The sequence below is a fragment of the Patella vulgata genome, chromosome 7 (assembly GCF_932274485.2).
Source record: "Patella vulgata chromosome 7, xgPatVulg1.2, whole genome shotgun sequence".
Classification (NCBI taxonomy): domain Eukaryota; kingdom Metazoa; phylum Mollusca; class Gastropoda; family Patellidae; genus Patella; species Patella vulgata.
Genome location: NC_065885.2, coordinates 16,504,035 through 16,528,778, shown reverse-complemented (window position 1 = coordinate 16,528,778; position 24,744 = coordinate 16,504,035). Strand labels below are relative to the sequence as shown.

Sequence of the window (24,744 nt, the reverse complement as noted above, 5' to 3'; positions counted from 1 at the left end):
TCTTGGCTAATGTTTTTAAACACCATATCCATTGATAAATTATGCAAGTCACAAACATCAGACATCATTGAATTGATTGTACTTATTGGTACAAGGTGAACTGCTTCAAGTTTCATGTAATATAAAGCCAGAGAATTGGTAAACACTTTGGACAAGTTCTGAATATTAGGAACATCAAATTCACTACTTTCTTCAGTTTGTAAAATTGACTCAGGGGATTTCATTTCAACTGAATTCGATCTGCTACAAACAGCTTTATTTTGTCTAAATAAATCCTTAAAACTATTTGTTGCTTTATGTGTTCTTGATATATAAGAGGTAAAAGAAGAATGTTTAGTAAAAACTCCCTTGCAGTCTAAGAAAGGACATGGCATTGACTGATGAGAACTAAAATGCCCTTTACAATGTGAAATTAACCCTTTAAGACTGTCCACTTTCATTTTACATGTATCAATGCAGCAAACAAAACCATCATTAAGTAATTTGTCTCTTAAGTATTGAGCATTCTTGTGTGGTGTATCTCCATGGTCCCTAGTAATGTGACATTTTAAGGAAGAAAATCTAACAAATTCTCTGGAACAAAATTCCAAACAACAAGGAAATACAATATTTTTAACATTAATATGCCATTTGTAGTGGCTCAAATATTCCCGAACAGAATATAGTATTTGTGAACAAAACTGACATTTATAATCTGCCATTATTTTAATGGATGCACTCAAATCAATAGTTATAAGGAACTAAAAAAGCAACAAAAAAATAGTTTTAGTGCTCGAACAAGTTGATAAAACAAGAATGGAATGATCATTAATAAACCCCAATGACAAAATATCTTTACACACAGTTATATATTATTTTGTGTTTATTGGTATATAAACTGATATTAGCTAAGAATATCCTTAAAGAAAGGGCATATTTGTGTGCACAAGATGATTATCAGTATATTTAAATATTCAGTTAAAGTTCAAAATATGAGATTTCAAATAGAAGTCAAAGATGTAACTTGTGAAATCGGTTATCGTTTAAGCATTAGTTCTGTTTCTTTTTCTTACTTTGATTGTAACTAAATTTAAGTGGTGTACACAATGATCTTAACCAAAATTGTAACATTCAACCTTGAATGCTTAATACATGAATAGGCAACTTCTGACTGACATCAGTAAAAACAAAATTTAAGTTACAATGAATTCACGGAGATGTGAAAGAAGTATTTGTCTTCAAAAAACAAATATGTTGAAAAATCATTTATATGACTTGCCAATGAGATAACTTTAGATGAAACACACCCTTTCTTTGTTAGTCTTTTCGTTTTTTTCGAACCATTGTCAGGATTGATTCCTATTAGTGCTCTGAAAATAGTAATACAAAAAGTATCAGTCATAGTTAAACAAGTTCTAATAGATATAGTAATCCAGATAAGAGCACAATTTCATTCACAGATAAATCTAAAATCTGGATTTCCTACCAAAACATAACGCCCACTGGTACTTTTCAATGCATTTCTCACTGTCAGCAAGAATATATTTCTAGGATATATACATATGTATAAGATTATCTCATGCCATGAAGGATTACCAATTTCAATAAAAACAAGACGTCAGAGTCAGCTGGCGACATACGCCCACACAGCAACAAATTTTTGGACAGTTGTTTGCCCTTGATTAACATATTTTCGGAATATCACGTATAGTAACTCTCATGAGATTTTGTGGACACCACCCACACCTTTAATTTCATAAAAGTCTGACAAAAACTATGGCTTCTATTGTGTTTTTAAGCTACTTCCAACGTATTTCCGGTATATCAAGGGCAATAACTCCGAAAATATATGTCGAATCGCACTAAAATTAAAATATATGTTTAAATCAAAATAATTATATTTTAAAAAAATATACACACCTTGAATGAACTCCAAGGTCTGTGATGCTTTCGGATGATACTCTAAGTTAAAAATGTAGTAAACACCAAAAAGTATTAGAACTGCATCATCTATTGAATCAACTGTTTTAACTACTTTGTTTTCCAAAACAATATGTAACATTAAAGGACTGTAAAGGTCACCTGAAATATCAACACAAACATGCTTAATCACAAAAATATTTGATAGTTCAACCTTTCAATAGAGTGACAATACAAATATTTTTATAAATCCTAAGAATTGCCAAAGAAAAGACTGTCATGGGCATAAGTGTTAGAATAACACTCAATCATTTTTCTGATGTTCTGGAAACTTGATAGAAACATAAAAGGGTTCCCATATCAGTGAGTTTACTAAAAATACATTTCACCATTCCAATAGACATTTTCGAAAGATTGAGTGGTGCCAGTAAGAATGGTGAATTTTCTTTCCCAGCCGGCAAACAAAAATTATAGGCGGTCTGGTGCCAATATGCCGGCTATTTTTCCAACCCTAAAGACGGACAAAATAATTATTGGAAGATGAAGCTTTTGCTGAAAGGCACATCTATAGTATCTTAATAATGTGTATATCAAGTTTGGTGGAAACATCTTGAATAGTTTTGGAGTTATCCTCTGGAAACAATTTTTGACGAACAGACAAGACAGATGCCGCCCGTTTGTAGATCCCCCACCCAATTTCGTTGGCGGGTGATAATTATCGGAAGATGAAACATTTGCTGAAAGGCAAATCTATAGTATCTCATTAATGTGTGACAGACGGACAAAATAATTATCCGAAGATGAAACTTTTGCTGAAAGGCACATCTCTTGTATTTTATTGTTGTGTATACCAAGTTTGGTGAAAATATCTTGAATAGTTTTGGAGTTATTCTCTGGAAACGATTTGTGACGGACGGACGGACAGACCGGCTCAATCGACTTATGTGGATTTTGACTTATGAGGTGCGGGGCGTACAAATGGATTTTTGTGGTGTGGTTTATCTGACCCATTTAACTGGGGTGATCAATCCAGATAAAAGGCAAGTTGCAACTCATTTCATGCAATGGCACTTTTACGACAATAATAATAATGATGAAACAAGTGGAGTGTTTGGTAATGCCACAATATTACACAAATATTGAATCATAAACCCAGACGTCTTACTTGTATGGCCTTCAATTCATGACCAGACCCGTCTACTGAGCTATAACTATATTTAAGAAGCTTGAGGGCCCGTCGTGTAAAGGTCCCTTGTACGACATATGACCTGCAGTTCACCGACCACAGACAAATTATCTTTCAAGTTTCTGGAATGTATATGGGCCCTTGTGTCCGACTTAGATGAACAAGACCCGCAGCTTAGGACAAGCCAATAAGATATACGTTGAAATGAGCTGCAACCCACCCCCACAGACAAATTATCTCCCCCTTCTCCACAAGATTTTTGAAATCGAGTCCTTGAAATCCTTCATCCGAAATAATGAGCCCAGGTGTCCGCCTATGATGGACTGCAGCCCAGAACAAGACTCAATATTTGGCAGACATATGCGCTGCAACTCTTAAATCCCGTTACTTTGATGAGCGCAGCTTAGGACAAGCCAATAAGATATACGTTGAAATGAGCTGCAACCCACTCCCACAGACAAATTATCTCCCCCTTCTCCACAAGATTTTTGAAATCGAGTCCTTGAAATCCTTTATCCGAAATAATGAGCCTAGGTGTCCGACTATGATGGACTGCAGCCCAGAACAAGACCCAATATTTGGCAGACATATGCGCTGCAACTCTTAAATCCCATTACTTCGATGAGCGCAGCTTAGGACAAGCCAATAAGATATACGTTGAAATGAGCTGCAACCCACTCCCACAGACAAATTATCTCCCCCTTCTCCACAAGATTTTTGAAATCGAGTCCTTGAAATCATTCATCCGAAATAATGAGCCTAGGTGTCCGACTATGATGGACTGCAGCCCAGAACAAGACCCAATATTTGGCAGACATATGCGCTGCAACTCTTAAATCCCATTACTTTGATGAGAGCAGCTTAGGACAAGCCAATAAGACACTCGGCTAATCTCGACAGATTCCGTAAACTACGTAAACTACATCTAGTCTCGGATGTATGACAGTAAGTGATATGTACCTACGCCCATACATTTGCGATGCGGCTACCGGTTTACTTTAACAGGAAAACTTGACGCTATTACACAAATTGGGAACCTATTCGGCTAGCGACCTATTCGACCGATCGAGCTGCAACCTGTTCGTTGGAAACCTATTTCGAGTAAAGACAACAGTCTCTATTTATCAATCAATAAAATCCAACGTTATGTCTATCAAATGAAAGTAGAATATATTATTTTTTATCCATTCCTTCAGCTCAGAATAGAAGTGTAATTTCGTCATTATCTTACAGTTGGATCGGTCGAATAGGTCGCTAGCCAAATAGGTCGCCAACTTGTGTTTGGAATGGGCGCAGCCATGTTTCATCCGGTACCTTTAAAGTAGTTCCAATATGGCGGAATTCATCATACAGCCGAGTTTAGATTCCGAAATCTTACGAGGTTTGCCGAGTGGCCAATAAGATATACGTTGAAATGAGCTGCAACCCACTCCCACAGACAAATTATCTCCCCCTTCTCCACAAGATTTTTGAAATCGAGTCCTTGAAATCCTTCATCCGAAATAATGAGCCTAGGTGTCCGACTATGATGGACTGCAGCCCAGAACAAGACCCAATATTTGGCAGACATATGCGCTGCAACTCTTAAATCCCATTACTTTGATGAGCGCAGCTTAGGACCAGGGGCGTTTTAAGGTTTATCATGGTGGAGGCTATACTATTTTGAGGGGCCTTTTCGCGGGGGCGTCTTGGTTGATGATTTTTATATCAATGCAATGACTGCATTCGCATTCAGTAATGGACGCGACAGTAACATTGTATAGAAAACGATAGACTAGGACTCGGGGCACTTTCCCTTGGCCAGAGGGGCCCTTTTGTTAGACGTGGGGGCCTTTTGCCTGCCTTTAGGGGCCCTCTAACTAGGGTACATTTTCATTTTTCTCATCGGTTTTAGCATTTTTCTCCCGTTTTACTTTTCCAATTTCTTTGATTTTTTTCGCGAGGAGGCTGGCGCCTCCAGCGCCTCAGCTATAAAACGCCTTTGCTTAGGACAAGCCAATAAGATATACGTTGAAATGAGCTGCAACCCACCCCCACAGACAAATTATCTCCCCCTTCTCCACAAGAGTTTTGAAATCGAGTCCTTGAAATCCTTCATCTGAAATAATGAGCCCAGGTGTCCGACTATGATGGACTGCAGCCCAGAACAAGACCCAATATTTAGCAGACATATGCGCTGCAACTCTTAAATCCCATTACTTTGATGAGCGCAGCTTAGGACAAGCCAATAAGATATACGTTGAAATGAGCTGCAACCCACTCCCCTTACAAATTATCTCCCCCTTCTCCACAAGATTTTTGAAATCGAGTCCTTGAAATCCTTTATCCGAAATAATGAGCCTAGGTGTCCGACTATGATGGACTGCTGCCCAGAACAAGACCCAATATTTGGCGGACATATGCGCTGCAACTCTTAAATCCCATTACTTTGATGAGCGCAGCTTAGGACCAGGGGCGTTTTAAGGTTTATCATGGTGGAGGCTATACTATTTTGAGGGGCCTTTTCGCGGGGGTGGGGGCGTCTTGGTTGATGATTTTTATATCAATGCAATGACTGCATTCGCATTCAGTAATGGACGCGACAGTAACATTGTATAGAAAACGATAGACTAGGACTCGGGGCACTTTCCCTTGGCCAGAGGGGCCCTTTTGTTAGACGTGGGGGCCTTTTGCCTGCCTTTAGGGGCCCCCTAACTAGGGTACATTTTCATTTTTCTCATCGGTTTTAGCATTTTTCTCCCGTTTTACTTTTCCAATTTCTTTGATTTTTTTCGCGAGGAGGCTGGCGCCTCCAGCGCCTCAGCTATAAAACGCCTTTGCTTAGGACAAGCCAATAAGATATACGTTGAAATGAGCTGCAACCCACCCCCACAGACAAATTATCTCCCCCTTCTCCACAAGAGTTTTGAAATCGAGTCCTTGAAATCCTTCATCTGAAATAATGAGCCCAGGTGTCCGACTATGATGGACTGCAGCCCAGAACAAGACCCAATATTTGGCAGACATATGCGCTGCAACTCTTAAATCCCATTACTTTGATGAGCGCAGCTTAGGACAAGCCAATAAGATATTATCTCCCCCTTCTCTACAAGATTTTCACATCAAAGCTTTTGAAATCATGTATTCGAAATACAGAGCCTTAATGTCCGACAATAGGGTAAGACTTCGGACAATATCTGATGCACCTCAAATCTCATAAATTAAAGGACTCTCTGAAAGGGCAGCACAGTTAAAAAATAAAAGCAATCTTCAATATAAATGTATTGCCATATTCTTCAGTTTAAAGCAACATACATGTACATATTAAAAGTATTTTTATTACTTTTATTCATGATTAAAAAAAACTGAAACCTCTGACTGTCAGAGTCTGACCGATGGATTTACAAGAAAATAAAAAAACAATTCTAAATTGAGTCTGAAAACCCATATCTATATTCATATATATATATTGTATAACAAAAAATAAGCTTTGGAGCTAATATTATTAGCTTATACCCTTAAAACAATACCAAAGTGAAATACTGCCCATTTGGAAAAGAAAAGGAAATCAGTACTCCAATTTAAAATTTAGATCATTTTGACAACAGGCCTTAGGTTAGTGCAAGACAATACAACAAACAGATTAGGATAGGTCATTTGAATCAATTTTTGTTCAACTTATCAATTAGCCTGAACATTTTCTTTTTTAAAACATCTTTTTTCCTCTTCCATAAGACTCCACCATTTAATTTGCTTCTTTCTAAAGCCTTCTGACAATCTTTCGGAGACGGTCTTTTTTTCTTTAATATACACTTCTTAAACAGCTGCTTTATCTCTTCGTCTTCTTCAGGAGTCCACTTAACCTTGATTGAAACTGCAGGCTTTCGTTTATCTTTTATTTCCTCACAGTCACTGTCCATTTGCGACTCTTCAAACACCTGTTTATCAAAGTCTTCTGTGACTGGGCTTTGAACCTGATCATCCATAACCAAATCTAAAAGGAATGATTGAACAAATGAATGGTGCACAGATTACTGGCGAATGAGGACAGGCTTTCACCATGCAATGTGGGATACTTTGTCAGGACAGCAGACTAACAGACCTACTCTTTTTGAATTTTCAACTGTTGAGGGATTTTAACATGCACTCCGGTAGCACACATGTCTTAAGTCTTCATGCTATTTGAACGACAAGCATCTTTTTTTTACTTGACCGGATCAATGATGGGGAAAATGTATAAAATGCAGTGTTCAGTTGAATTTAAAAATTTCGTAAAACAAGTTCGTGAATCATCCTTTGCTTTAAAATTAAAGTCAATTAAAAATATCCACACAAAGTAAACTGTTAAAAAACAGTAAAAGACAAGGCATACATAAAATAAACAAAACTAGTTATGTGGACTTTCCATATGACATGAAAAGTGGTATCAGGTGTTCCGGAGGGGTAAGCATACCCTGCCTTGTGCACAGCACCCGCCACAAAACAGTAACTAGCAAGTGATGTTGAATAAACATGTGAATTAGCCATTTAGTCCATTCATTTCAAAAGCATAAAAATTTACCTTCAATCTGAATGTCTTTCAAAGACATGTTTTTATATTTTCCTATCTGATTACTGTCTTGTAACAATAATAACTTGGCTATCTGTGTCTTCTCAAGTATTTCACTTGAAGCTCTGAAATTTAATGTTGATATGTTATTCATTCTGATTTGCAATCAGACTGTAAATAAATTAGGAAGTCGATGACATAAGGCTGCAAATTGATCCAGACAGGGCGCTTCGGTTATCAGAAGGATTGCAATCACACAATTCTTACCTTCGAATTTCTGTTTGTTTTATTGCGACTATGTTGTATTATATATGTAAAATAAAGTTATTTATCAGAAGTGTCTTTATGTTGTCCATTTTGTTGCTCATATCTGAACTATGCATTTCTCTGACCTAAATTCTTATAATTATGTCAATATTTGAATCATATGGCATGTAGCGTTAGAAACTTATCCATGATTATTGTCAATTAGGAATATTGTCAGCACCCTATAATGAAAATGACAAACCCAGCAAGTTGTATTTCAGAATCTAAGATACTACTGTACAATGATATAGCAGATGGCTCAGAAAAAAATCATTACTGATAAAAGTTATAAAACTTTGAAATTAACAATGTTTTTACTGAGTCACCTAATATATTGGGGCTTCATGAGCTACTACATAAAGGTTTAAAGTAATAATTGACTAAAAATAATCAGTTATTTTACCTGTAGTGAATCTTATGTACATCCATGCTATGTCCTAAATGGTCTAAAACCCAATTCATTTCATTCGGCTTAAGGTCAAATACCTAAAATTTAAAAAAAACCAAAACAGTAATATTCAGGAATTGAAGGCATAGCCGCCCCCCTTTCCCAATATCTTTGGTAATGAAAATATCAAATGTCACACAAACCCAAAACAGCTAAAAGGTGTTTTTTTTATGGGGGGGGGGGGTGTATGTTAATGCTCAGCCCCCTCCCCCCCCCCCAATATTGAAATCTCTAGGGCTTAGTCCCCCCCCCCCCCCCTATAAAAATCGCTCCGCAGCCCCTGAATTTATCTATGAGCTGGTCCATGATAATGCCTTAAAGGGTATTCTCTATCACTAACAATACTACTACTTTGCTATATTATAGTGCATTTTCTCCCAATTAAAGTCTTTATAAAGTAGCTACCTGGGTTACTGTGGCCATGTATTTTCTTAAATTGGTGCTTGTTATCAGCTGTGGAGATTTCAACGGTGCTCTAGAACAAGCCTTTAAAACTGAATTGTATGCTCTTATAACCCCCTCACCTGAAATAATACAAGATTAAGAATAAGATTACTATTAGCCACTAAAAGTTCCTTGACTTATCCTGGATATATAAAATGGCAAAGAAAAATCTAAATTCTGTCTTGATACAAACTTTCGCTTGATCAATGTCACAAAAAATAATTGACTTTATATTTGATTAATAAAAGGATTTATCACACCTCGAAATAATTGTATAATATTAACTTAACAATGACAATTAAAACACTGAGAGTCAATATCTACCTTTCCCAGCAAAGACATAAACATTCTTGGAACTTATTCCACAAGCACTTCTAACAGAGCTGTCAGTTAAATAACTTAAAGGTGCTTTTGTGATGGCAGGTAAAATTACAGGAACTCCTCGACCAGTCTGAAAGTAGCATAAAGAAACATTAAATATACAATGAGGGAAAGAATGGTTTTAATGCTCTATTGAACTGAACAGATTTCCAGCTACTGAGAACTGGCCTTCACCATCTATTCTGCAATGAAAGAATTTTCCCAAGACAACAGCACAAACACACCCTATCTTTTTCGATTTCCAATGGTCCACAGATCTTTAACATGCACTCTTATGTGTACGACTTTTTAATTTTTACTTGTCAGCCTCTGACCGGCATCACTGACAAGGAATAACCGTGCTGAAAATTTCAAAGTTAAGATCAATACCTTGGCTAGGATTCCAACCCTAGACACCTTAATTAGCAGCAAGTGACAAAATCATTAAATATACATATAAATGAAATTAAAATCTAATGAAAATGAAGATATTAAGAGATTACTAATTCATAGAAATTAAGTATCATATCTGATTGAAAATACACACCTTTCCCCTCACTGTCATAACTTCTTGTTCCGTTAAAAGTTTCCTCTCAAACTCTGATAGTTGACCCACCAAATGATGTGGTGCTTCACCCTTTTTCCTATTTTCATAATCTGCAAGTCTGAAAGCAAAATTCATAAATAGAGAAAATCCTGAAGATGGACTAGCCTTAGAAGGTACAATGTTACTCAATAACATATATAATAATTCCAAGATAAAAGTTGATTTCAAAAAAGGAGAATGCCCAAGCTTTGTAGAGCATGTTTGCAATTATGACTACGATATATACTGGTTTGCAAAATATTAATCATTTGAATAGGCTCAACCAAATTTATGTCAACATCTATACAAAAGATATCAACTAGAATGGAATTAACATTAACAGTAGAGACATACCTTATGGCCTCTAGTTCACCAACTCTTCTTCTGTTGTATATAACTAACTTTGCTTCAACCACTTCAACAACATTGGTAAAATTTTCAAGTGTAGTTGTCGTTAAATCTAAACCTTTTAAAGAACATTCAAGACTTTTATTCAATTCTTCAATATCATCTGGATTTGGAAGTTGCTTGTGTTTTTCATATTTTCTCTGCTCTAATATCACATTTGACAATTTTGCTACCCTAGTCCCCCAAAAAATTTCCATGGTTTTTAATAAATCTTCTGCTTCCTTTCTGCTAGGTTCATCATTAGTCATGATCGATATTCCAATCTTACCATTTATTAGTTTTTTAATGTCAAATCCAAGCTTACGGGCATTGCTTGGTTTTTCAAGGTTATCCTCACTTATAGCATTTGCAGTTTTCAATGTAGCCTCAACTATATCATCAAAAAAAGAAGCCTTCAAGTAATTCCAGAAAATTGGTTCCTCTGTAATAGGTGTTATTTCTCTCAGATTGATGAGGAGCCGGGCACATAATCTCATTATTTGACCTGTGTAAGCACCTCTTTTAAGATGATTTCCCACATTTTTTTGGATCCACTGATTCCCAAGTTGAACAATTAAGGGATCTTCGCGAGCAACAGTTCCTATCATATCCATGTTCATTGAGCTAAATACCTCATTTAAAAGTGTCTGACTTGGACTGGTGTGAATGCGTCCAGATATAATTTTAGACTGTGTAATTAATGATGCAGATTTGGAAAAATCACACTTAGCAACACATACATTCTTATGTTTTCTTAGTAATTTATGATTCAACCATAAATAGCATCCAGGGCAAGGTCCATACTCTTTTAATTCAAATTTTCCATGAGGTCGCCTTTCTAATATGATTTCACCTTTACCACGCTTTAATGTATTCATGTTAAATTCATGGTTGAATTTGCTACGCAGTAAAGTGCACTTTCTGTTTCTACTATGCTTATCTTCATCTTGTAATATATCTAACAACTGTTCACAATTGGCATGAGCTTGAAGATTACGGTTTCGAGAAATGTGCTGTGAAAAATTTGACACCTTTTTCTTACATAAATGACAATATTGGTAGCTGTTGTATACCCTATCAATCTTCTTCTTTCTTCCACTTTTTGAAGTTGAGCTTTTAAGAATTTTGAAAACATAAATACTTGTTTTATCTGCGGCTCTAGTTATCTCCTCTTCATTAACATCTTCATCATCACTATCGGATTCCTCACAAACAACATCTTCATGTAAATTCACAGATTTTCTGCTACTTGGCTTTTGAGATAGCATAGGAAAGACTTCACTCAGTGGCGATGAACATACACTGTCACTAACATATGATTTTTCTTCATTACAACTGTCGCTGTCTGGGACATATTCTGATCTGAAGATACAAGATCATCAGAATAGTCTGAGCAAGTCAGTGGATGTGGCTTGGAACCATTAGCCTGTACAGAAGATGTATGTACATCTGTGGTATTTGATGCAAGTGAATCTGAATAATCTGAATGTGGTGACTGGCATGACTGCAAAGTACCAAGAATACATCCAGATGAGGTACCTGGAAGTGAATCTACTAGTGTTCCTAATTCAGTAGTGGTTGGCAGTACATCGGATTGAGTTGTAGGTGGTGGTGAATCGGGTTGAGTTGAGGTTGGTGGTGAATCGTGTTGAGTTGAGGTTGGTGGTGAATCGTGTTGAGTTGAGGGTGGTGGTGAATCTGGTCGTGTCATAGGTGGTGGTGAATCTGGTTGAGTTGAGGGTGGTGGTGAATCTGGTTGAGTTGAGGGTAGTGGTGAATCTGGTTGAGTTGAGGGTGGTGGTGAATCTGGTCGTGTCATAATAGGTGGTGGTGAATCTGGTTGAGTTGAGGGTGGTGGTGAATCTGGTTGAGTTGAGGGTGGTGGTGAATCGGGTTGAGTTGAGGATAGTGATGAATCTGGTTGAGTTGAGGGTGGTGGTGAATCTGGTTGAGTTGAGGGTGGTGGTGAATCGTGTTGAGTTGAGGGGGGTGGTGAATCTGGTTGAGTTGAGGGTAGTGATGAATCTGGTTGAGTTGAGGGTGGTGGTGAATCTGGTTGAGTTGAGGGTGGTGGTGAATCTGGTTGAGTTGAGGGTGGTGGTGAATCGTGTTGAGTTGAGGGTAGTGATGAATCTGGTTGAGTTGAGGGTGGTGGTGAATAGGGATGAGTTGAGGGTGGTGGTGAATCGGGTTGAGTTGTGGGTGGTGGTAAAACTTGTTGTGTTGTGGGTTGTGGTAAAACTTGTTGTGTTGAGGGTGATGGTAAATCTGGTCGAGTTGTGGGTTGTGGTAAAACTGGTTGAATTGTGGGTGGTGTCAAATCTGGCTGAGCTGTAGGTGGCAATAATACTGGTCCAGTAGTGGTTTGTGATAAATCTGGTTGAGTTATGGATGGAGGTGCAGCAGGTGGCGTTGCTCCTGGGAGAGTTGTAGGTGGTGGTGAATCGTGTTGAGCAGTGAATGATCCTTCATCCTGCAACCTTTTTTTCACTACTTAAAAAAAAAACACAAGAGAAACAATTGCAAAATTAAAACAAGAGGGTGGCAGCAGCAGACATACAACCACCTATGTTAAATGTGTATGTTTCCTTTTTTTTCTCTATGGAGCCCATTCAAAATGTTATGTGGCTTTCTTTTAACTAAGAAGTTTATTTTTTTAACTAAGAAGTTCCAGTTTCATATCATAATCCCAATTTTCAGAAATAAAATATACCCTATCAAAAATTTCAGAAAAATACAATTTAAAAATATTCTTTAACTTATAAGTCACAAAGCTGTACAGCTATGCTATGATTCTTTTTTTCTTCTTGTAAATGCACAGCTATGATTTTATCCTTTCAAGCAAGTTTGCTCAAAATTAAAACTTGAAATTGATTTGGAATCATATAAATAGTATGCGATCATATTATAACATAAAATGCAATGCAAGTACACTTAAATTCATACCTGGGGATGACTGGTTAATCATCTCTGATAAAAAAAGAAAGGAGGTTAAAAGAAACTTCGAATTCCATACATCTTCTGAATATGGCAATCCAACCATTACACAAAATTATAAATGCCAGCAGATATCAGATATCTTTATTTTTATAGCATTAAAAATCTAACCTTCAATCCATTTTATATCTGATAAGAAACAGTTAAGAGTGTCATACTTCTTCTTTTTCTTGAGATATTCTAAAAAGAAAAATTGGATGATTTATATTATCATTGCTAAAGTAAATCGAAAAACGTACCTAATTATATTTTAAAAAATAAATTGCAAAGTGTTGGATGCAAGTGCAATGTCCCTTTGTAAGTTAGCATAAACATAAAAGTAAGTCTTGCAATATGGCTCAGAAAATTATTGATTATCGCAAGTTGGAAATTTCTTGCGATGTATTGTAGCAGTCCTTTTTGACCATTTTTCTGGGGCCATTATGACCAAATTTTGGGGCCATTTTGACTATAACCCGAGACTCGGTCGGTCGGTTCTTATTTTTATTTTATCTTATTTTTTTCAAATTATAAATATTATAACACTACACTATTAATATTTAGTTCTATCCTTTCGTTTGCCCAAATTGTGTTTGCTTTGAGTTTTGACGCTAAATGTTACTTTTTATAACATCGCATCAGCATCGTGTTGCCGTAGTTGGCAGAGCAGGTAGTCCATACCGTACGGCACGGGTCGTTTATTTCCTCCAAAAATTAAGAAAAGAGGCGGCCTATTAAATGTATAGGCCTAAATTACTTTTAAAGCCTAATTTTATACATCAGCGTTGTATAAAATAGACCCGACAGCGACTAAAATATACGCAACATCGTATAATATCCATTATTTATCAGCTATCATTATCAGTTATCATTATCAGCTGAAACAGACGTTTTATACTGCGCATGCGCGGAGGTTTAAAAATTATACCACAAGTGATTTCAGAAAAAAGAAGTACGTTGCGATGTTTAGAAATCTACAATTTAAGTAAAAATAAAAATTGCCATGATCAGCAATAGTTTTATTGATAAATTAATACAACGTTGCATTCTACAGAAAATAAAGCAGCGTCTTGCATTGTCTTCGTTCGTAAAAAAAACATTCGTTTCCTTTTAGCTGAACCAAGTATAGAAAGAAACTTTACAACTCAGTATATTAGAAATAAAACTAAGTACCGATAATAACAGCGAGATCACCGTTATGCGTAACTTTTGAGCTAGTGGACGTGTTTACAACGCAAATGCAGCAGTAATATGCTGTTTTTTAAGGATTATTTAAAATGGTGTCGGCTAATTCACTTTTCCGCGGCAAAACCAGGCAGTCGCCGGGTCTAAAAAATTTTTTATTTTCATAATTCGCCGAAAAAAATGTCAGTCGGCGGTATTTGTAGAGGGTCGGTCGGGTTACCGGAAACAGAACCCTTTTTTTTTAGGCCTGAAGATAAAATCAACAAATATTTTTCAACAATTAAAAATTGAAACATTAACAAATTAGTAAAAACAAAATAAAACATCAAAATCAATTATATATCTAATCATGCTGGATTTTCTTATTCCAAAAGCAATTCAAATTGAGCAAAGAAAAATTAACAATTAAGAAAATTAACGAAATTTCAATAAAGTATACTTGTGCCAGAATCCTTGAGATGGTAATTTTCTCTATATGGTACAATCTGTGAAGATTTTACCATGAACCTGGTGAAAAGTTAATTAAGTTAAAATTTTTACATGTGATCTAAAATTAGATCCCTTAATTTCTTTAACAGCCACCAAAACACTTAAACACAGTGGCGTATTTAAGGGGGAACTTTCAAGAATTCTATCAAGATCCCTTACACAATTACACATGTGGAAAATGTTATAATTCAGTATGGTTTAAATACATTTAAATATCATGAAATGGGCTGACAACTTGAACAAGATACGTTCAATCAAAGGACCAACCAAAAAAACAAATCTTCATTACGATACTTACTCCGTTTGATCGCAGTTACAAAAAACAGAAGAAGTAGAACTTTTCTTTTTAGGCTCCTGTTCATTTACTAGTAAAACAGGCCACATAATTGCCCCTGGTAATGGAGCCCAAACAAAGGTTGAGGAGTCTTTCCTTTTAGGCATCTTAGTGCTAGATACAAAAACCAAAAATTAATATTAATAATTATTCAATGAATATAAGCTATTTGAATATCAGACAGCCTTTTCCATACCTTATTGTCTTAGCCACATTATCAAATTACAAAGTAAATGGACTTTAGTGTGGACATGTTGTCCTATCCGGAAAATGCGAATTCGGTTGAATCCAATGCACGGTAAGATCACAATTTAACATGAAATCCTGTTTGCACTGCATTGACAAGGTAGAGACAGAATGAAGCTCAGACGTCATTTAGACGGCAAGGTATAGTCGAAGTGCAACAGAGCTCCTTGTCGTCTAATATTTTTGACTAATTACAAAGTGGCTGTTCTTACGGGTGTACGGACGTTTGCCCCCCTGGACATTTGCACAAATTTCCACTGTCTTCAGTCTATCACGGCCGTCAGCGCACACCTTGTGCAAACGTGCCTGGAAGTTTATGGCTGATTTAATCACAAAATTGTAGACAAATTCACTTGAACCGTATGCAGTGGCTTACTGCTTTCAGAAAATATTTTTATATTAATTTTTTTTTGTCCCCCGCCTTTCGAAGAAAGCAGGGGACTATTAAAATGGGTTCGTCCGTCTGTCTGTCTGTCTGTCTGTCTGTCCGTCTGTCTGTCCTTCTGTCTGTCCGTCTGTCTGTCCGTCACACTTTTTGGGACACAATAACTCTCTTCCTAATTGAGCTAGAATGTTCAAACTTGGTGTATGTGTTTATTAGGTCAATGCCTTGATGGAGTTCGAAGATGAGCATTTTCCGCTTAGGGTAAGCAGAGATAAGCAATTTGATTGGTTGATGCTTTGGGACACGATAACTCTCTTCCTAATTGGGCTAGAATGTTTAAACTTGGTGTATGTGTTGATTAGGTCAATGCCTTGATGGAGTTCGAAGATGAGCATTTTCCGCTTAGGGTAAGCAGAGATAAGCAATTTGATTGGTTGATGCTTTGGGACACGATAACTTTTGATTGAGCTAGAATGTTCAAACTTGGTGTATGTGTTTATTAGGTCAATGCCTTGATGGAGTTCGAAGATGAGCATTTTCCGCTTAGGGTAAGCAGAGATAAGCAATTTGATTGGTTGATGCTTTGGGACACGATAACTCTCTTCCTAATTGGGCTTGAATTTTCAAACTTGGTGTATGTGTTGATTAGGTCAATGCCTTGATGGAGTTCGAAGATGAGCATTTTCCGCTTAGGGTAAGCAGAGATAAGCAATTTGATTGGTTGATGCTTTGGGACACGATAACTTTTAATTGAGCTAGAATGTTCAAACTTGGTGTATGTGTTTATTAGGTCAATGCCTTGATGGAGTTCGAAGATGAGCATTTTCCGCTTAGGGTAAGCAGAGATAAGCAATTTGATTGGTTGATACTTTGGGGCACGATAACTCTCTTCCTAATTGAGCTAGAATGTTCAAACTTGGTGTATGTGTTGATTAGGTCAATGCCTTGATGAGCATTTTCCGCTTAGGGTAAGCAGAGATAAGCAATTTGATTGGTTGATGCTTTGGGACACGATAACTTTAGTTCTAATTAAGTGAGATTGATGAAACTTGGTGTATAGTTTCATTACAGTAATACCTTGACTAAGTTTGATAATGAGCATTTTCTGCTCAGGGTAAGCAGCAATTTGATTGGTTGATACTTTGGGGCACGATAACTCTCTTCCTAATTGAGCTAGAATGTTCAAACTTGGTGTATGTGTTGATTAGGTCAATGCCTTGATGGAGTTCGAAGATGAGCATTTTCCGCTTAGGGTAAGCAGAGATAAGCAATTTGATTGGTTGATGCTTTGGGACACGATAACTTTAGTTCTAATTAAGTGAGATTGATGAAACTTGGTGTATAGTTTCATTACAGTAATACCTTGACTAAGTTTGATAATGAGCATTTTCTGCTCAGGGTAAGCAGAGCGATACGCAATTTGATTGGTCGAGACTTTGGAAAACAATAACTCTCCTACTTTGATTGTCCCCCGCCTTTCGAAGAAAGCAGGGAACTATTAAAATGGGTTCGTCCGTCTGTCTGTTTGTCTGTCTGTCCGTTTCGCTTATGGTAAGCAGAAAAAACAAATTGAAAAAGAAACTATTATAAATTAATTAAATATGTAGTATGCAATAATGAATTGACATTTAATGACAGAAAGAAAACAGTGAACTTTGCACAACTTGCAGCAAGATGGAAAATAGACCCGTTGATACAACCAAACTCTAGATCTGTAGGCATAGAGCATGTTTTCCCCTTAATATGCTATAATTATTCCATCAAAAACATTGTATGCTTAGACTATAAGTAAAGATATACTGTTTGATTGTTCAATACTTTGTAAAAGATAATTTGTGATAAATTTATATGTGTCCTCTAATTATTTTCCTATTTCGGCGGGGGACATCAGCCTCACTGTTGGCTTGTTTATCAATAAAATGTGTTAAAATTTTGTTTATTTTTTTTATTATATTCAACACATAAACAATTAAACATATCCCACGAAAAATGGTAGTGGGGGGGGGGGCAAATGTCCTCTTCATTTAGTAGGAGGGGCAGACGTCCAGGGGGGCAGAAGACCGGGACGGCAAATGTCCAGGGGGGGGGGGGGGCAAATGTCCTACATTCATTCTTACGTGACCACTTTGATCAATATTCTTACCTGAATATAAGAAACAGAGAGTTGAGACAGTTTGTAATTAAGACACACAATGAGATTATCTCCTAATGTTGTAAAATGATGGATCCCATCGAACAAGTTGGAGATAAATTTCTTTGCACAATTTTAGGACTTGGTATCCAATAAAAATGACCAGCAAAAAAATGAGTAAGACGAGAATATCCAATATATATATGCCTGACAATACTTGATTCATGAATGTTTCTTCCATCATAACAACATGAACGGTTGGATTCAAAGAGTGGAGTATCAGAATATGACTTTTTCCGAGATGAAAACGAAAAAGTGCGAGAAAAAAAAATAAAAATGGCGGCTGTGAAATGTGACGTGGTTAGTCAGTGCCACAGAAGTTTCTTGTCGGCCAAATAACCCCAGATTTAGTTTCAGACATACGCTCAAAACACCATATGAAATAGAAATAAGTAATTTAATCTAAACGAACGCTACAATAATAAGAAAAAAATATAACTTACTCTCTGATAATGAAAAAAGCTTGTGAGATTGCAGCTTTATTTTATCCACTTGCAACCACGTGCTTGCAGCTCAAATTGTAGTCGTGATCATTGCGCATGTGTGGACATCTCACCGAGTTCAAATAGTCTTGGTTATCCAATTACGAATAAATTTGAGACTGGACAATCGATCCAAAAAAAGGGAACTAACTTCATTTTACTGCTCTCTCACACGGTCTTGACCGTTTTGCACGGACGATAACGCGGACAGAACTTCGTCCGTTATTTTATGGGTTGCGTCACACTTTGTCCGATTTTATGCAATGATTTGACCGTGCGAGGAAATGTAAGTGGTAATTTTACGAGTTGCAACGCATAAGTCAAAATCACCCCAGAAATACAGAAATGACTCACCATTAACCACAGTACTCCAATGGGTGAGAGCGTACTGACGCACAGGTACTTGTGTTGTTTTTGACTTGTGGGGTTATGAACGTATAATATGTACTTATGCTGTGCACATTATGTGTCCATTTTTGTGAGGTTTTTAATCCTAAAAGAATTTTTGAGTTGCACCCCAATTTTAAAGAAATTTGTAATGGTTATGTTACAATTTTTTTTCACATTTTTATATCTTATCAATTGCTTTCAATCTGCATTGAACAAGTATTAAGCATTTGATTTAAAAAGTGATACTCAGCTAAATGTATTGCTTACAAATTTTGCAGTGCATAACGCTGCTTTGATAAAGAGCTCAAGGCCAAGTTGGGAAGAATACCTGTTCCTTATTGCAGGTTGGCAGGACAATTTCTAGTATCCATAGAAACTTCATACAGCAATTTGCATGTTGTGGGCAGATTAGCCAATAGGTTGATGGACACTATTCAACCCAGTTAGACCACAAATATCCCCACACATCACAGACAAATAAACCCAGTAGATAATGGACACTATGCAACCCACAGTTAGATCACAAATATCCCCACACATCATAGACAAATAAACCCAGTAGATAATGGACACTATGCAACCCACAGTTGAAACTATGCAACCCACAGTTAGATCACAAATATCCCCACACATCACAGACAAATAAATCCAGTAGATAATGGACACTATGCAACCCACAGTTAGACCACAAATATCCCCAAACATCACAGACAAATAAGCCCAGTAGATAATGGACACTATGCAACACACAGTTAGACCACAAATATCCCCACACATCACGGACAAATAAGCCCAGTAGATAATGAAAACTATGCAACCCACAGTTGAAACAATGCAACCCACAGTTAGACCACAAATATCCCCACACATCACAGACAAATAAGCCTAGTAGATAATGGACACTATACAACCCACAGTTAGACCACAAATATCTCCACACATCACAGGCAAATATGCCCAGTAGATAATGGACACTATTAACCCAGTTAGACCACAAATATCCCCACACATCACAGACAAATAAACCCAGTAGATAATGGAAACTATGCAACCCACAGTTGAAAATATGCAACCCACAGTTAGACCACAAATATCCCCACACATCACAGACAAATAAGCCCAGTAGATAATGGACACTATGCAACCCACAGTTAGATCACAAATATCCCCACACATCACGGACAAATAAGCCCAGTAGATAATGGACACAATGCAACCCACAGTTTGAGCATAAATATCTCTAATTATCACAGACAAATAAGCCCATTAGTTAGACACCATACAACCTACAGAGCACAAATATCCCCAAACATCACAGACAAATAAACCCAGTAGATAATGGACACTATGCAACCCACAGTTAGACCACAAATATCCCCACACATCACGGACAAATAAGCCCAGTAGATAATGGACACTATGTAACCCAGTTTGACCACAAATATCCCCACACATCACAGACAAATAAACCCAGTAGATAATGGAAACTATGTAACCCAGTAGATAATGGACACTATGCAACCCACAGTTTGACCAAAAATATCCCCACACATCACGGACAAATAAGCCCAGTAGATAATGGACACTATGTAACCCAGTTAGACTACAAATATCCCCACACATCACGGAAAAATCAACCCAGTAGATAATGGACACTATGTAACCCAGTTAGACCACAAATATCCCCACACATCACAGACAAATAAGCCCAGTAGATAATGGACACTATGCAACCCACAGTTAGATCACAAATATCCCCACACATCACGGACAAATAAGCCCAGTAGATAATGGACACAATGCAACCCACAGTTTGAGCATAAATATCTCTAATTATCACAGACAAATAAGCCCATTAGTTAGACACCATACAACCTACAGAGCACAAATATCCCCAAACATCACAGACAAATAAACCCAGTAGATAATGGACACTATGCAACCCACAGTTAGACCACAAATATCCCCACACATCACGGACAAATAAGCCCAGTAGATAATGGACACTATGTAACCCAGTTTGACCACAAATATCCCCACACATCACAGACAAATAAACCCAGTAGATAATGGAAACTATGTAACCCAGAGTTCATGTTCAAATATCCCCACACATCACAGACAAATAAACCCAGTAGATAATGGACACTATGTAACCCACAGTTAGACCACAAATATCCCCACACATCACGGACAAATAAACCCAGTAGATAATGGACACTATGTAACCCAGTTTGACCACAAATATCCCCACACATCACGGACAAATAAACCCAGTAGATAATGGACACTATGCAACCCACAGTTTGACCACAAATATCCCCACACATCACGGACAAATAAGCCCAGTAGATAATGGACACTATGTAACCCAGTTAGACCACAAATATCCCCAAACATCACGGACAAATAAGCCCAGTAGATAATGGACACTATGTAACCCAGTTTGACCACAAATATCCCCAAACATCACGGACAAATAAGCCCAGTAGATAATGGACACTATGTAACCCAGTTTGACCACAAATATCCCCAAACATCACAGACAAATAAGCCCAGTAGATAATGGACACTATGCAACCCAGAGTTCATGTTCAAATATCCCCCTATGTCACAGATAGAGAAGCACAGTAGATAATGGACACTATGTAACCCAGTTAGACCACAAATATCCTTTACCTTTACCTTTCCTCTCACTGTCATTACTTCCTGGCTTTCCAAAAGTTTCTTTTCAAACGCACTGCATTGTCCAAGGAGATGTTCAGCACACTGTCCTTTCTTCCTTTGTTTGTAGTCAGTCAATCTGAAAACAGAGATTTACAAAAGTCTTTAATCATCATAAATGACTGTAAAGAAAAACTACCAGAACGAAAAAAGGTAGATAACAAAGTATGTCATGTACTGAAATTTGTTTACACTCCAAATCAATATTTCCTGATATCCAGCTGCAGTCTATTTTGCCCAATAGCACTGGACATAAACATTCAACTTTTTAAAGATATTTTGAAAATAGTGCTGTGTAACTAGATAGTGCAATAATGTAAGTCAAAACATTTGTTATACACATAAGATACCATTATGACCACAGTACAAAAACTCATTATACACATATACCGGTTATAAAAAAAAATGTTGCTTTCCACCAATAAACTTTTCCACAACAAAAGTCAAACTGTCAAAAGATCAAGTATCACAAGATCTTCAGTATTTACCTTATAGCCTGCAACTCTCCAGTTCTCCTTCGGTTGTACATAACCAACTTAGCTGAAATCACTTCAGCAACATGAATGAAGTTTTGGAAGTCTTGCACTGTCAAGTCCAAGCTTTTGATGGAGTCACTTAAACTTCTGTTAAGCTTTTCAATGTCTGAAGGTTCTGGGAGTTGTTGGTCCTTATTATAGTGCCTTTGTTCCAATAAGACACGAGACAACTTTGTTACTCTGGTCCCCCAGTACACTTCCATGGTCTTGAGAAGATCCTCGGCATGAGCTCGGCTTGCTTTATCCTCCCTAATAATCGACAGTCCTATTTTACCATTAAGAAGACGCTTGATGTCAAAACCAAGTTTGACTGCATTGCTCGGTTTCTTCAAATCTTCCTCGTCATCCATATCTGGTGCAGCGGTCATTAAGGTTGCTTCTACTATTGCATCAAAATGCGATGGCTTCAGATAATTCCAAAGGCTCTGTTCCTCTCCAGCTGGCAATGGCTTAATGTTTCTTAAGTTAATCAGTAATCTTCCAACTAACCTCAGAATCTGAGAAGTGTAGCTTCCTCTCTTAAGTCTATTGCCGACATTCTTCTCCATCCACTGATTACCAAGCTGTATAATCAAACTATCTTCACGTACAACCTTTCCTATTGCGTCCATGTGCATGATCTGAAAGACTTCTTTTACGAGATTAGAGCTTGCAATGTGTTGTATCCTCCCAGAAATTGTGTCTGATTGAGTTAGTAAATGCGCAGATGATGGACGTATATTGTGAGATTCTGCTTTGGCCACACAAGATTTCTGGTGTTTTCTAATCAACTGTTTGGACATCCAAAAAAGGCAGCCTGGGCAAGGACCGTAATCATGCAAACTGAAGGATGACGAAGGACGACGTTCCAGGAAGATTTCACCTCTACCTTTTTGCAAAGTTTTCATATTGTACTGATTGTTAAATTTTCCTCTAAGTAAAGTTCGTAACTTATCTTTCTGTTTTTTATCAGTTTCATTGTGTATTTCCTTAACTTCAGCTGAGTTGGCGTGTTCAATCTTTGTTTTGTTCCTTTCTATATGTTGGGCAAAATTGGAGACTTTCTCCTCACACAAACCACAGTACTGGTAACTGTTGTAAACTCTGTTTATCTTTTTTAATCCAGTTTTGGTTGTATCAGCTTTCAGAAGTTTTGAAATATAAATGCCTGGATGACTCTTTTCCCGAACTATACAATCCTCATCTAAACTTTCATCACTGGAACTATCCTGACTGGATACTTCCTTACTGGATACCTCATTACTGGATACCTCCTTACTGGATACCTCCTTGCTAGATCCTACAACAGTCTTTATTTCCTTAAATGATGATGCTAGCATTGGATATATTTCACTACCATCATCAGACTCTGAGCAGTTTGGGTATAAAACTTCAACAATCTTGGAACTTTTCTTTTCTGGCTCTTCATCAGAGCCATCGGAGGATTCCGATTGGCTAGGTTGGTATTCTGAACCACTAGTACTTTCGATGGCATCTTCAAGTTCAGGTAACTTGTCCATGATGATGTCATCCTCATGTTCAGGTAACTTGTCCATGATGATGTCATCCTGAAGTTCAGGTAACTTGTCCATGATGATGTCATCCTGAAGTTCAGGTAACTTGTCCATGATGATGTCATCCTCAAGTTCAGGTAACTTGTCCACGATGATGTCATCCTCAAGTTCAGGTAACTTGTCCATGATGATGTCATGGAGTAGTGAAGTGGTCTCCTCTAAGGATAGTGTACCTTTTCTTAGATCTTTGGCAGGTGAAATATCTGTGGAAGTTGTGCCAATGTTCTGGGTTGGTGTCACATCCTTGGTTAGTGCAACATCCTTGGTAGGTGTGTCAATGTTCTGGGTTGGTGTCACATCCTTGGTAGGTGTGTCAATGTTCTGGGATGGTGCCACATCCTTGGTTGGTGTGTCCATGTCCTGTGGTGGTGCCACATCCTTGGTTGGTGTGTCAATGTCCTGTGGTGGTGCCACATCCTCGGTAGGTGTGTCAATGTTCTGGGGTGGTGTCACATCCTTGGTTGGTGTGTCAATGTTCTGGGGTGATGTCACATCCTCGGTAGGTGTGTCAATGTTCTGGGATGGTGCCACATCCTTGGTTGGTGTGTCCATGTCCTGTGGTGGTGCCACATCCTTGGTTGGTGTGTCAATGTCCTGGGGTGGTGCCACATCCTCGGTTGGTGTGTCAATGTTCTGGGGTGGTGTCACATCCTTGGTAGGCGTGTCAATGTTCTGGGTTAGTGCCACATCCTTGGTTGATACACACATGTTCTGGTTTCGTGCCACATTCTTGAATGGTGGGTCAATGTTATCAAGTGGTGCCACATCCTTGGTTGGTGTGCCAATGTTCTGAGTTGGTGTCACATCCTTGGTAGGTGTGTCAATGTTCTGGGTTAGTGCCACATCCTTGGTTGGTGCACACATGTTCTGGGTTGGTGCCACATCCTTGGTTGGTGTGTCAATGTTTCGGGGTAGTGTAATATCTGTCGAGGATGTGCAAATAGTCTGGGTTGGTGTCACATCGAGAAATGGTGTTTTCATTTCATCTGCAGAAAATCAGAATTTTATAAGTAAGAATTCCAGAACTATATCTTACAATTTATAACACTTTTAACGTAACATGTACACTTTATTGTAAAGCTATATTAAATTTGTTCAATGAGAAATGA

At 37.5% G+C, this 24,744-nt stretch overlaps 2 protein-coding genes across 4 annotated transcripts; both read right to left on the bottom strand.

Moving 5' to 3' along the window:
- Positions 1-1,905: 1,905 nt before the first annotated feature.
- On the bottom strand, positions 1,906-24,379 carry LOC126815253 (protein IWS1 homolog; the record flags this gene model as incomplete). Its single annotated transcript, XM_056102249.1, has 3 exons — positions 1,906-2,061; positions 21,508-21,625; positions 22,035-24,379. Coding segments are annotated over 3 exons (2,484 nt in total), but the record flags the coding sequence as incomplete, so codon positions are not given.
- On the bottom strand, positions 3,966-18,719 carry LOC130010539 (formin-2-like). 3 transcript variants are annotated; one of them, XM_056102490.1, is made up of 12 exons: positions 18,394-18,719; positions 15,093-15,242; positions 13,253-13,321; positions 13,091-13,114; positions 11,609-12,634; positions 10,112-10,208; positions 9,719-9,836; positions 9,136-9,262; positions 8,773-8,891; positions 8,323-8,405; positions 7,626-7,738; positions 3,966-7,058 (listed from the first exon to the last, which is right to left on the bottom strand). In XM_056102490.1, the coding sequence occupies exons 2-12, from the start codon at positions 15,154-15,156 to the stop codon at positions 6,727-6,729; spliced, it is 2,172 nt and encodes a 723-aa protein (XP_055958465.1). In that variant the 5' UTR covers positions 15,157-15,242; positions 18,394-18,719; the 3' UTR covers positions 3,966-6,726. The 3 variants fall into 3 exon arrangements, with proteins under 3 accessions (XP_055958465.1, XP_055958464.1, XP_055958466.1); XM_056102489.1 differs by having other exon boundaries at positions 10,112-10,519; positions 11,866-12,634; XM_056102491.1 differs by lacking the exons at positions 10,112-10,208; positions 11,609-12,634 and adding an exon at positions 12,835-12,858 and having other exon boundaries at positions 9,719-9,762.
- Positions 24,380-24,744: the final 365 nt, after the last annotated feature.

Coding starts and splice junctions, on each gene's coding strand:
- LOC130010539 (XM_056102489.1), bottom strand. CDS start 15,156: ATGAACAGGAGCCTAAAAAGAAAAGTTCTACTTCTTCTGTTTTTTGTA. Junction 12,635..13,090: donor GATTAACCAGTCATCCCCAG/GTATGAATTTAA, acceptor TTTTTTAAGTAG/TGAAAAAAAGGTTGCAGGAT. Junction 9,837..10,111: donor GGTGAACTAGAGGCCATAAG/GTATGTCTCTAC, acceptor TTTTGCTTTCAG/ACTTGCAGATTATGAAAATA.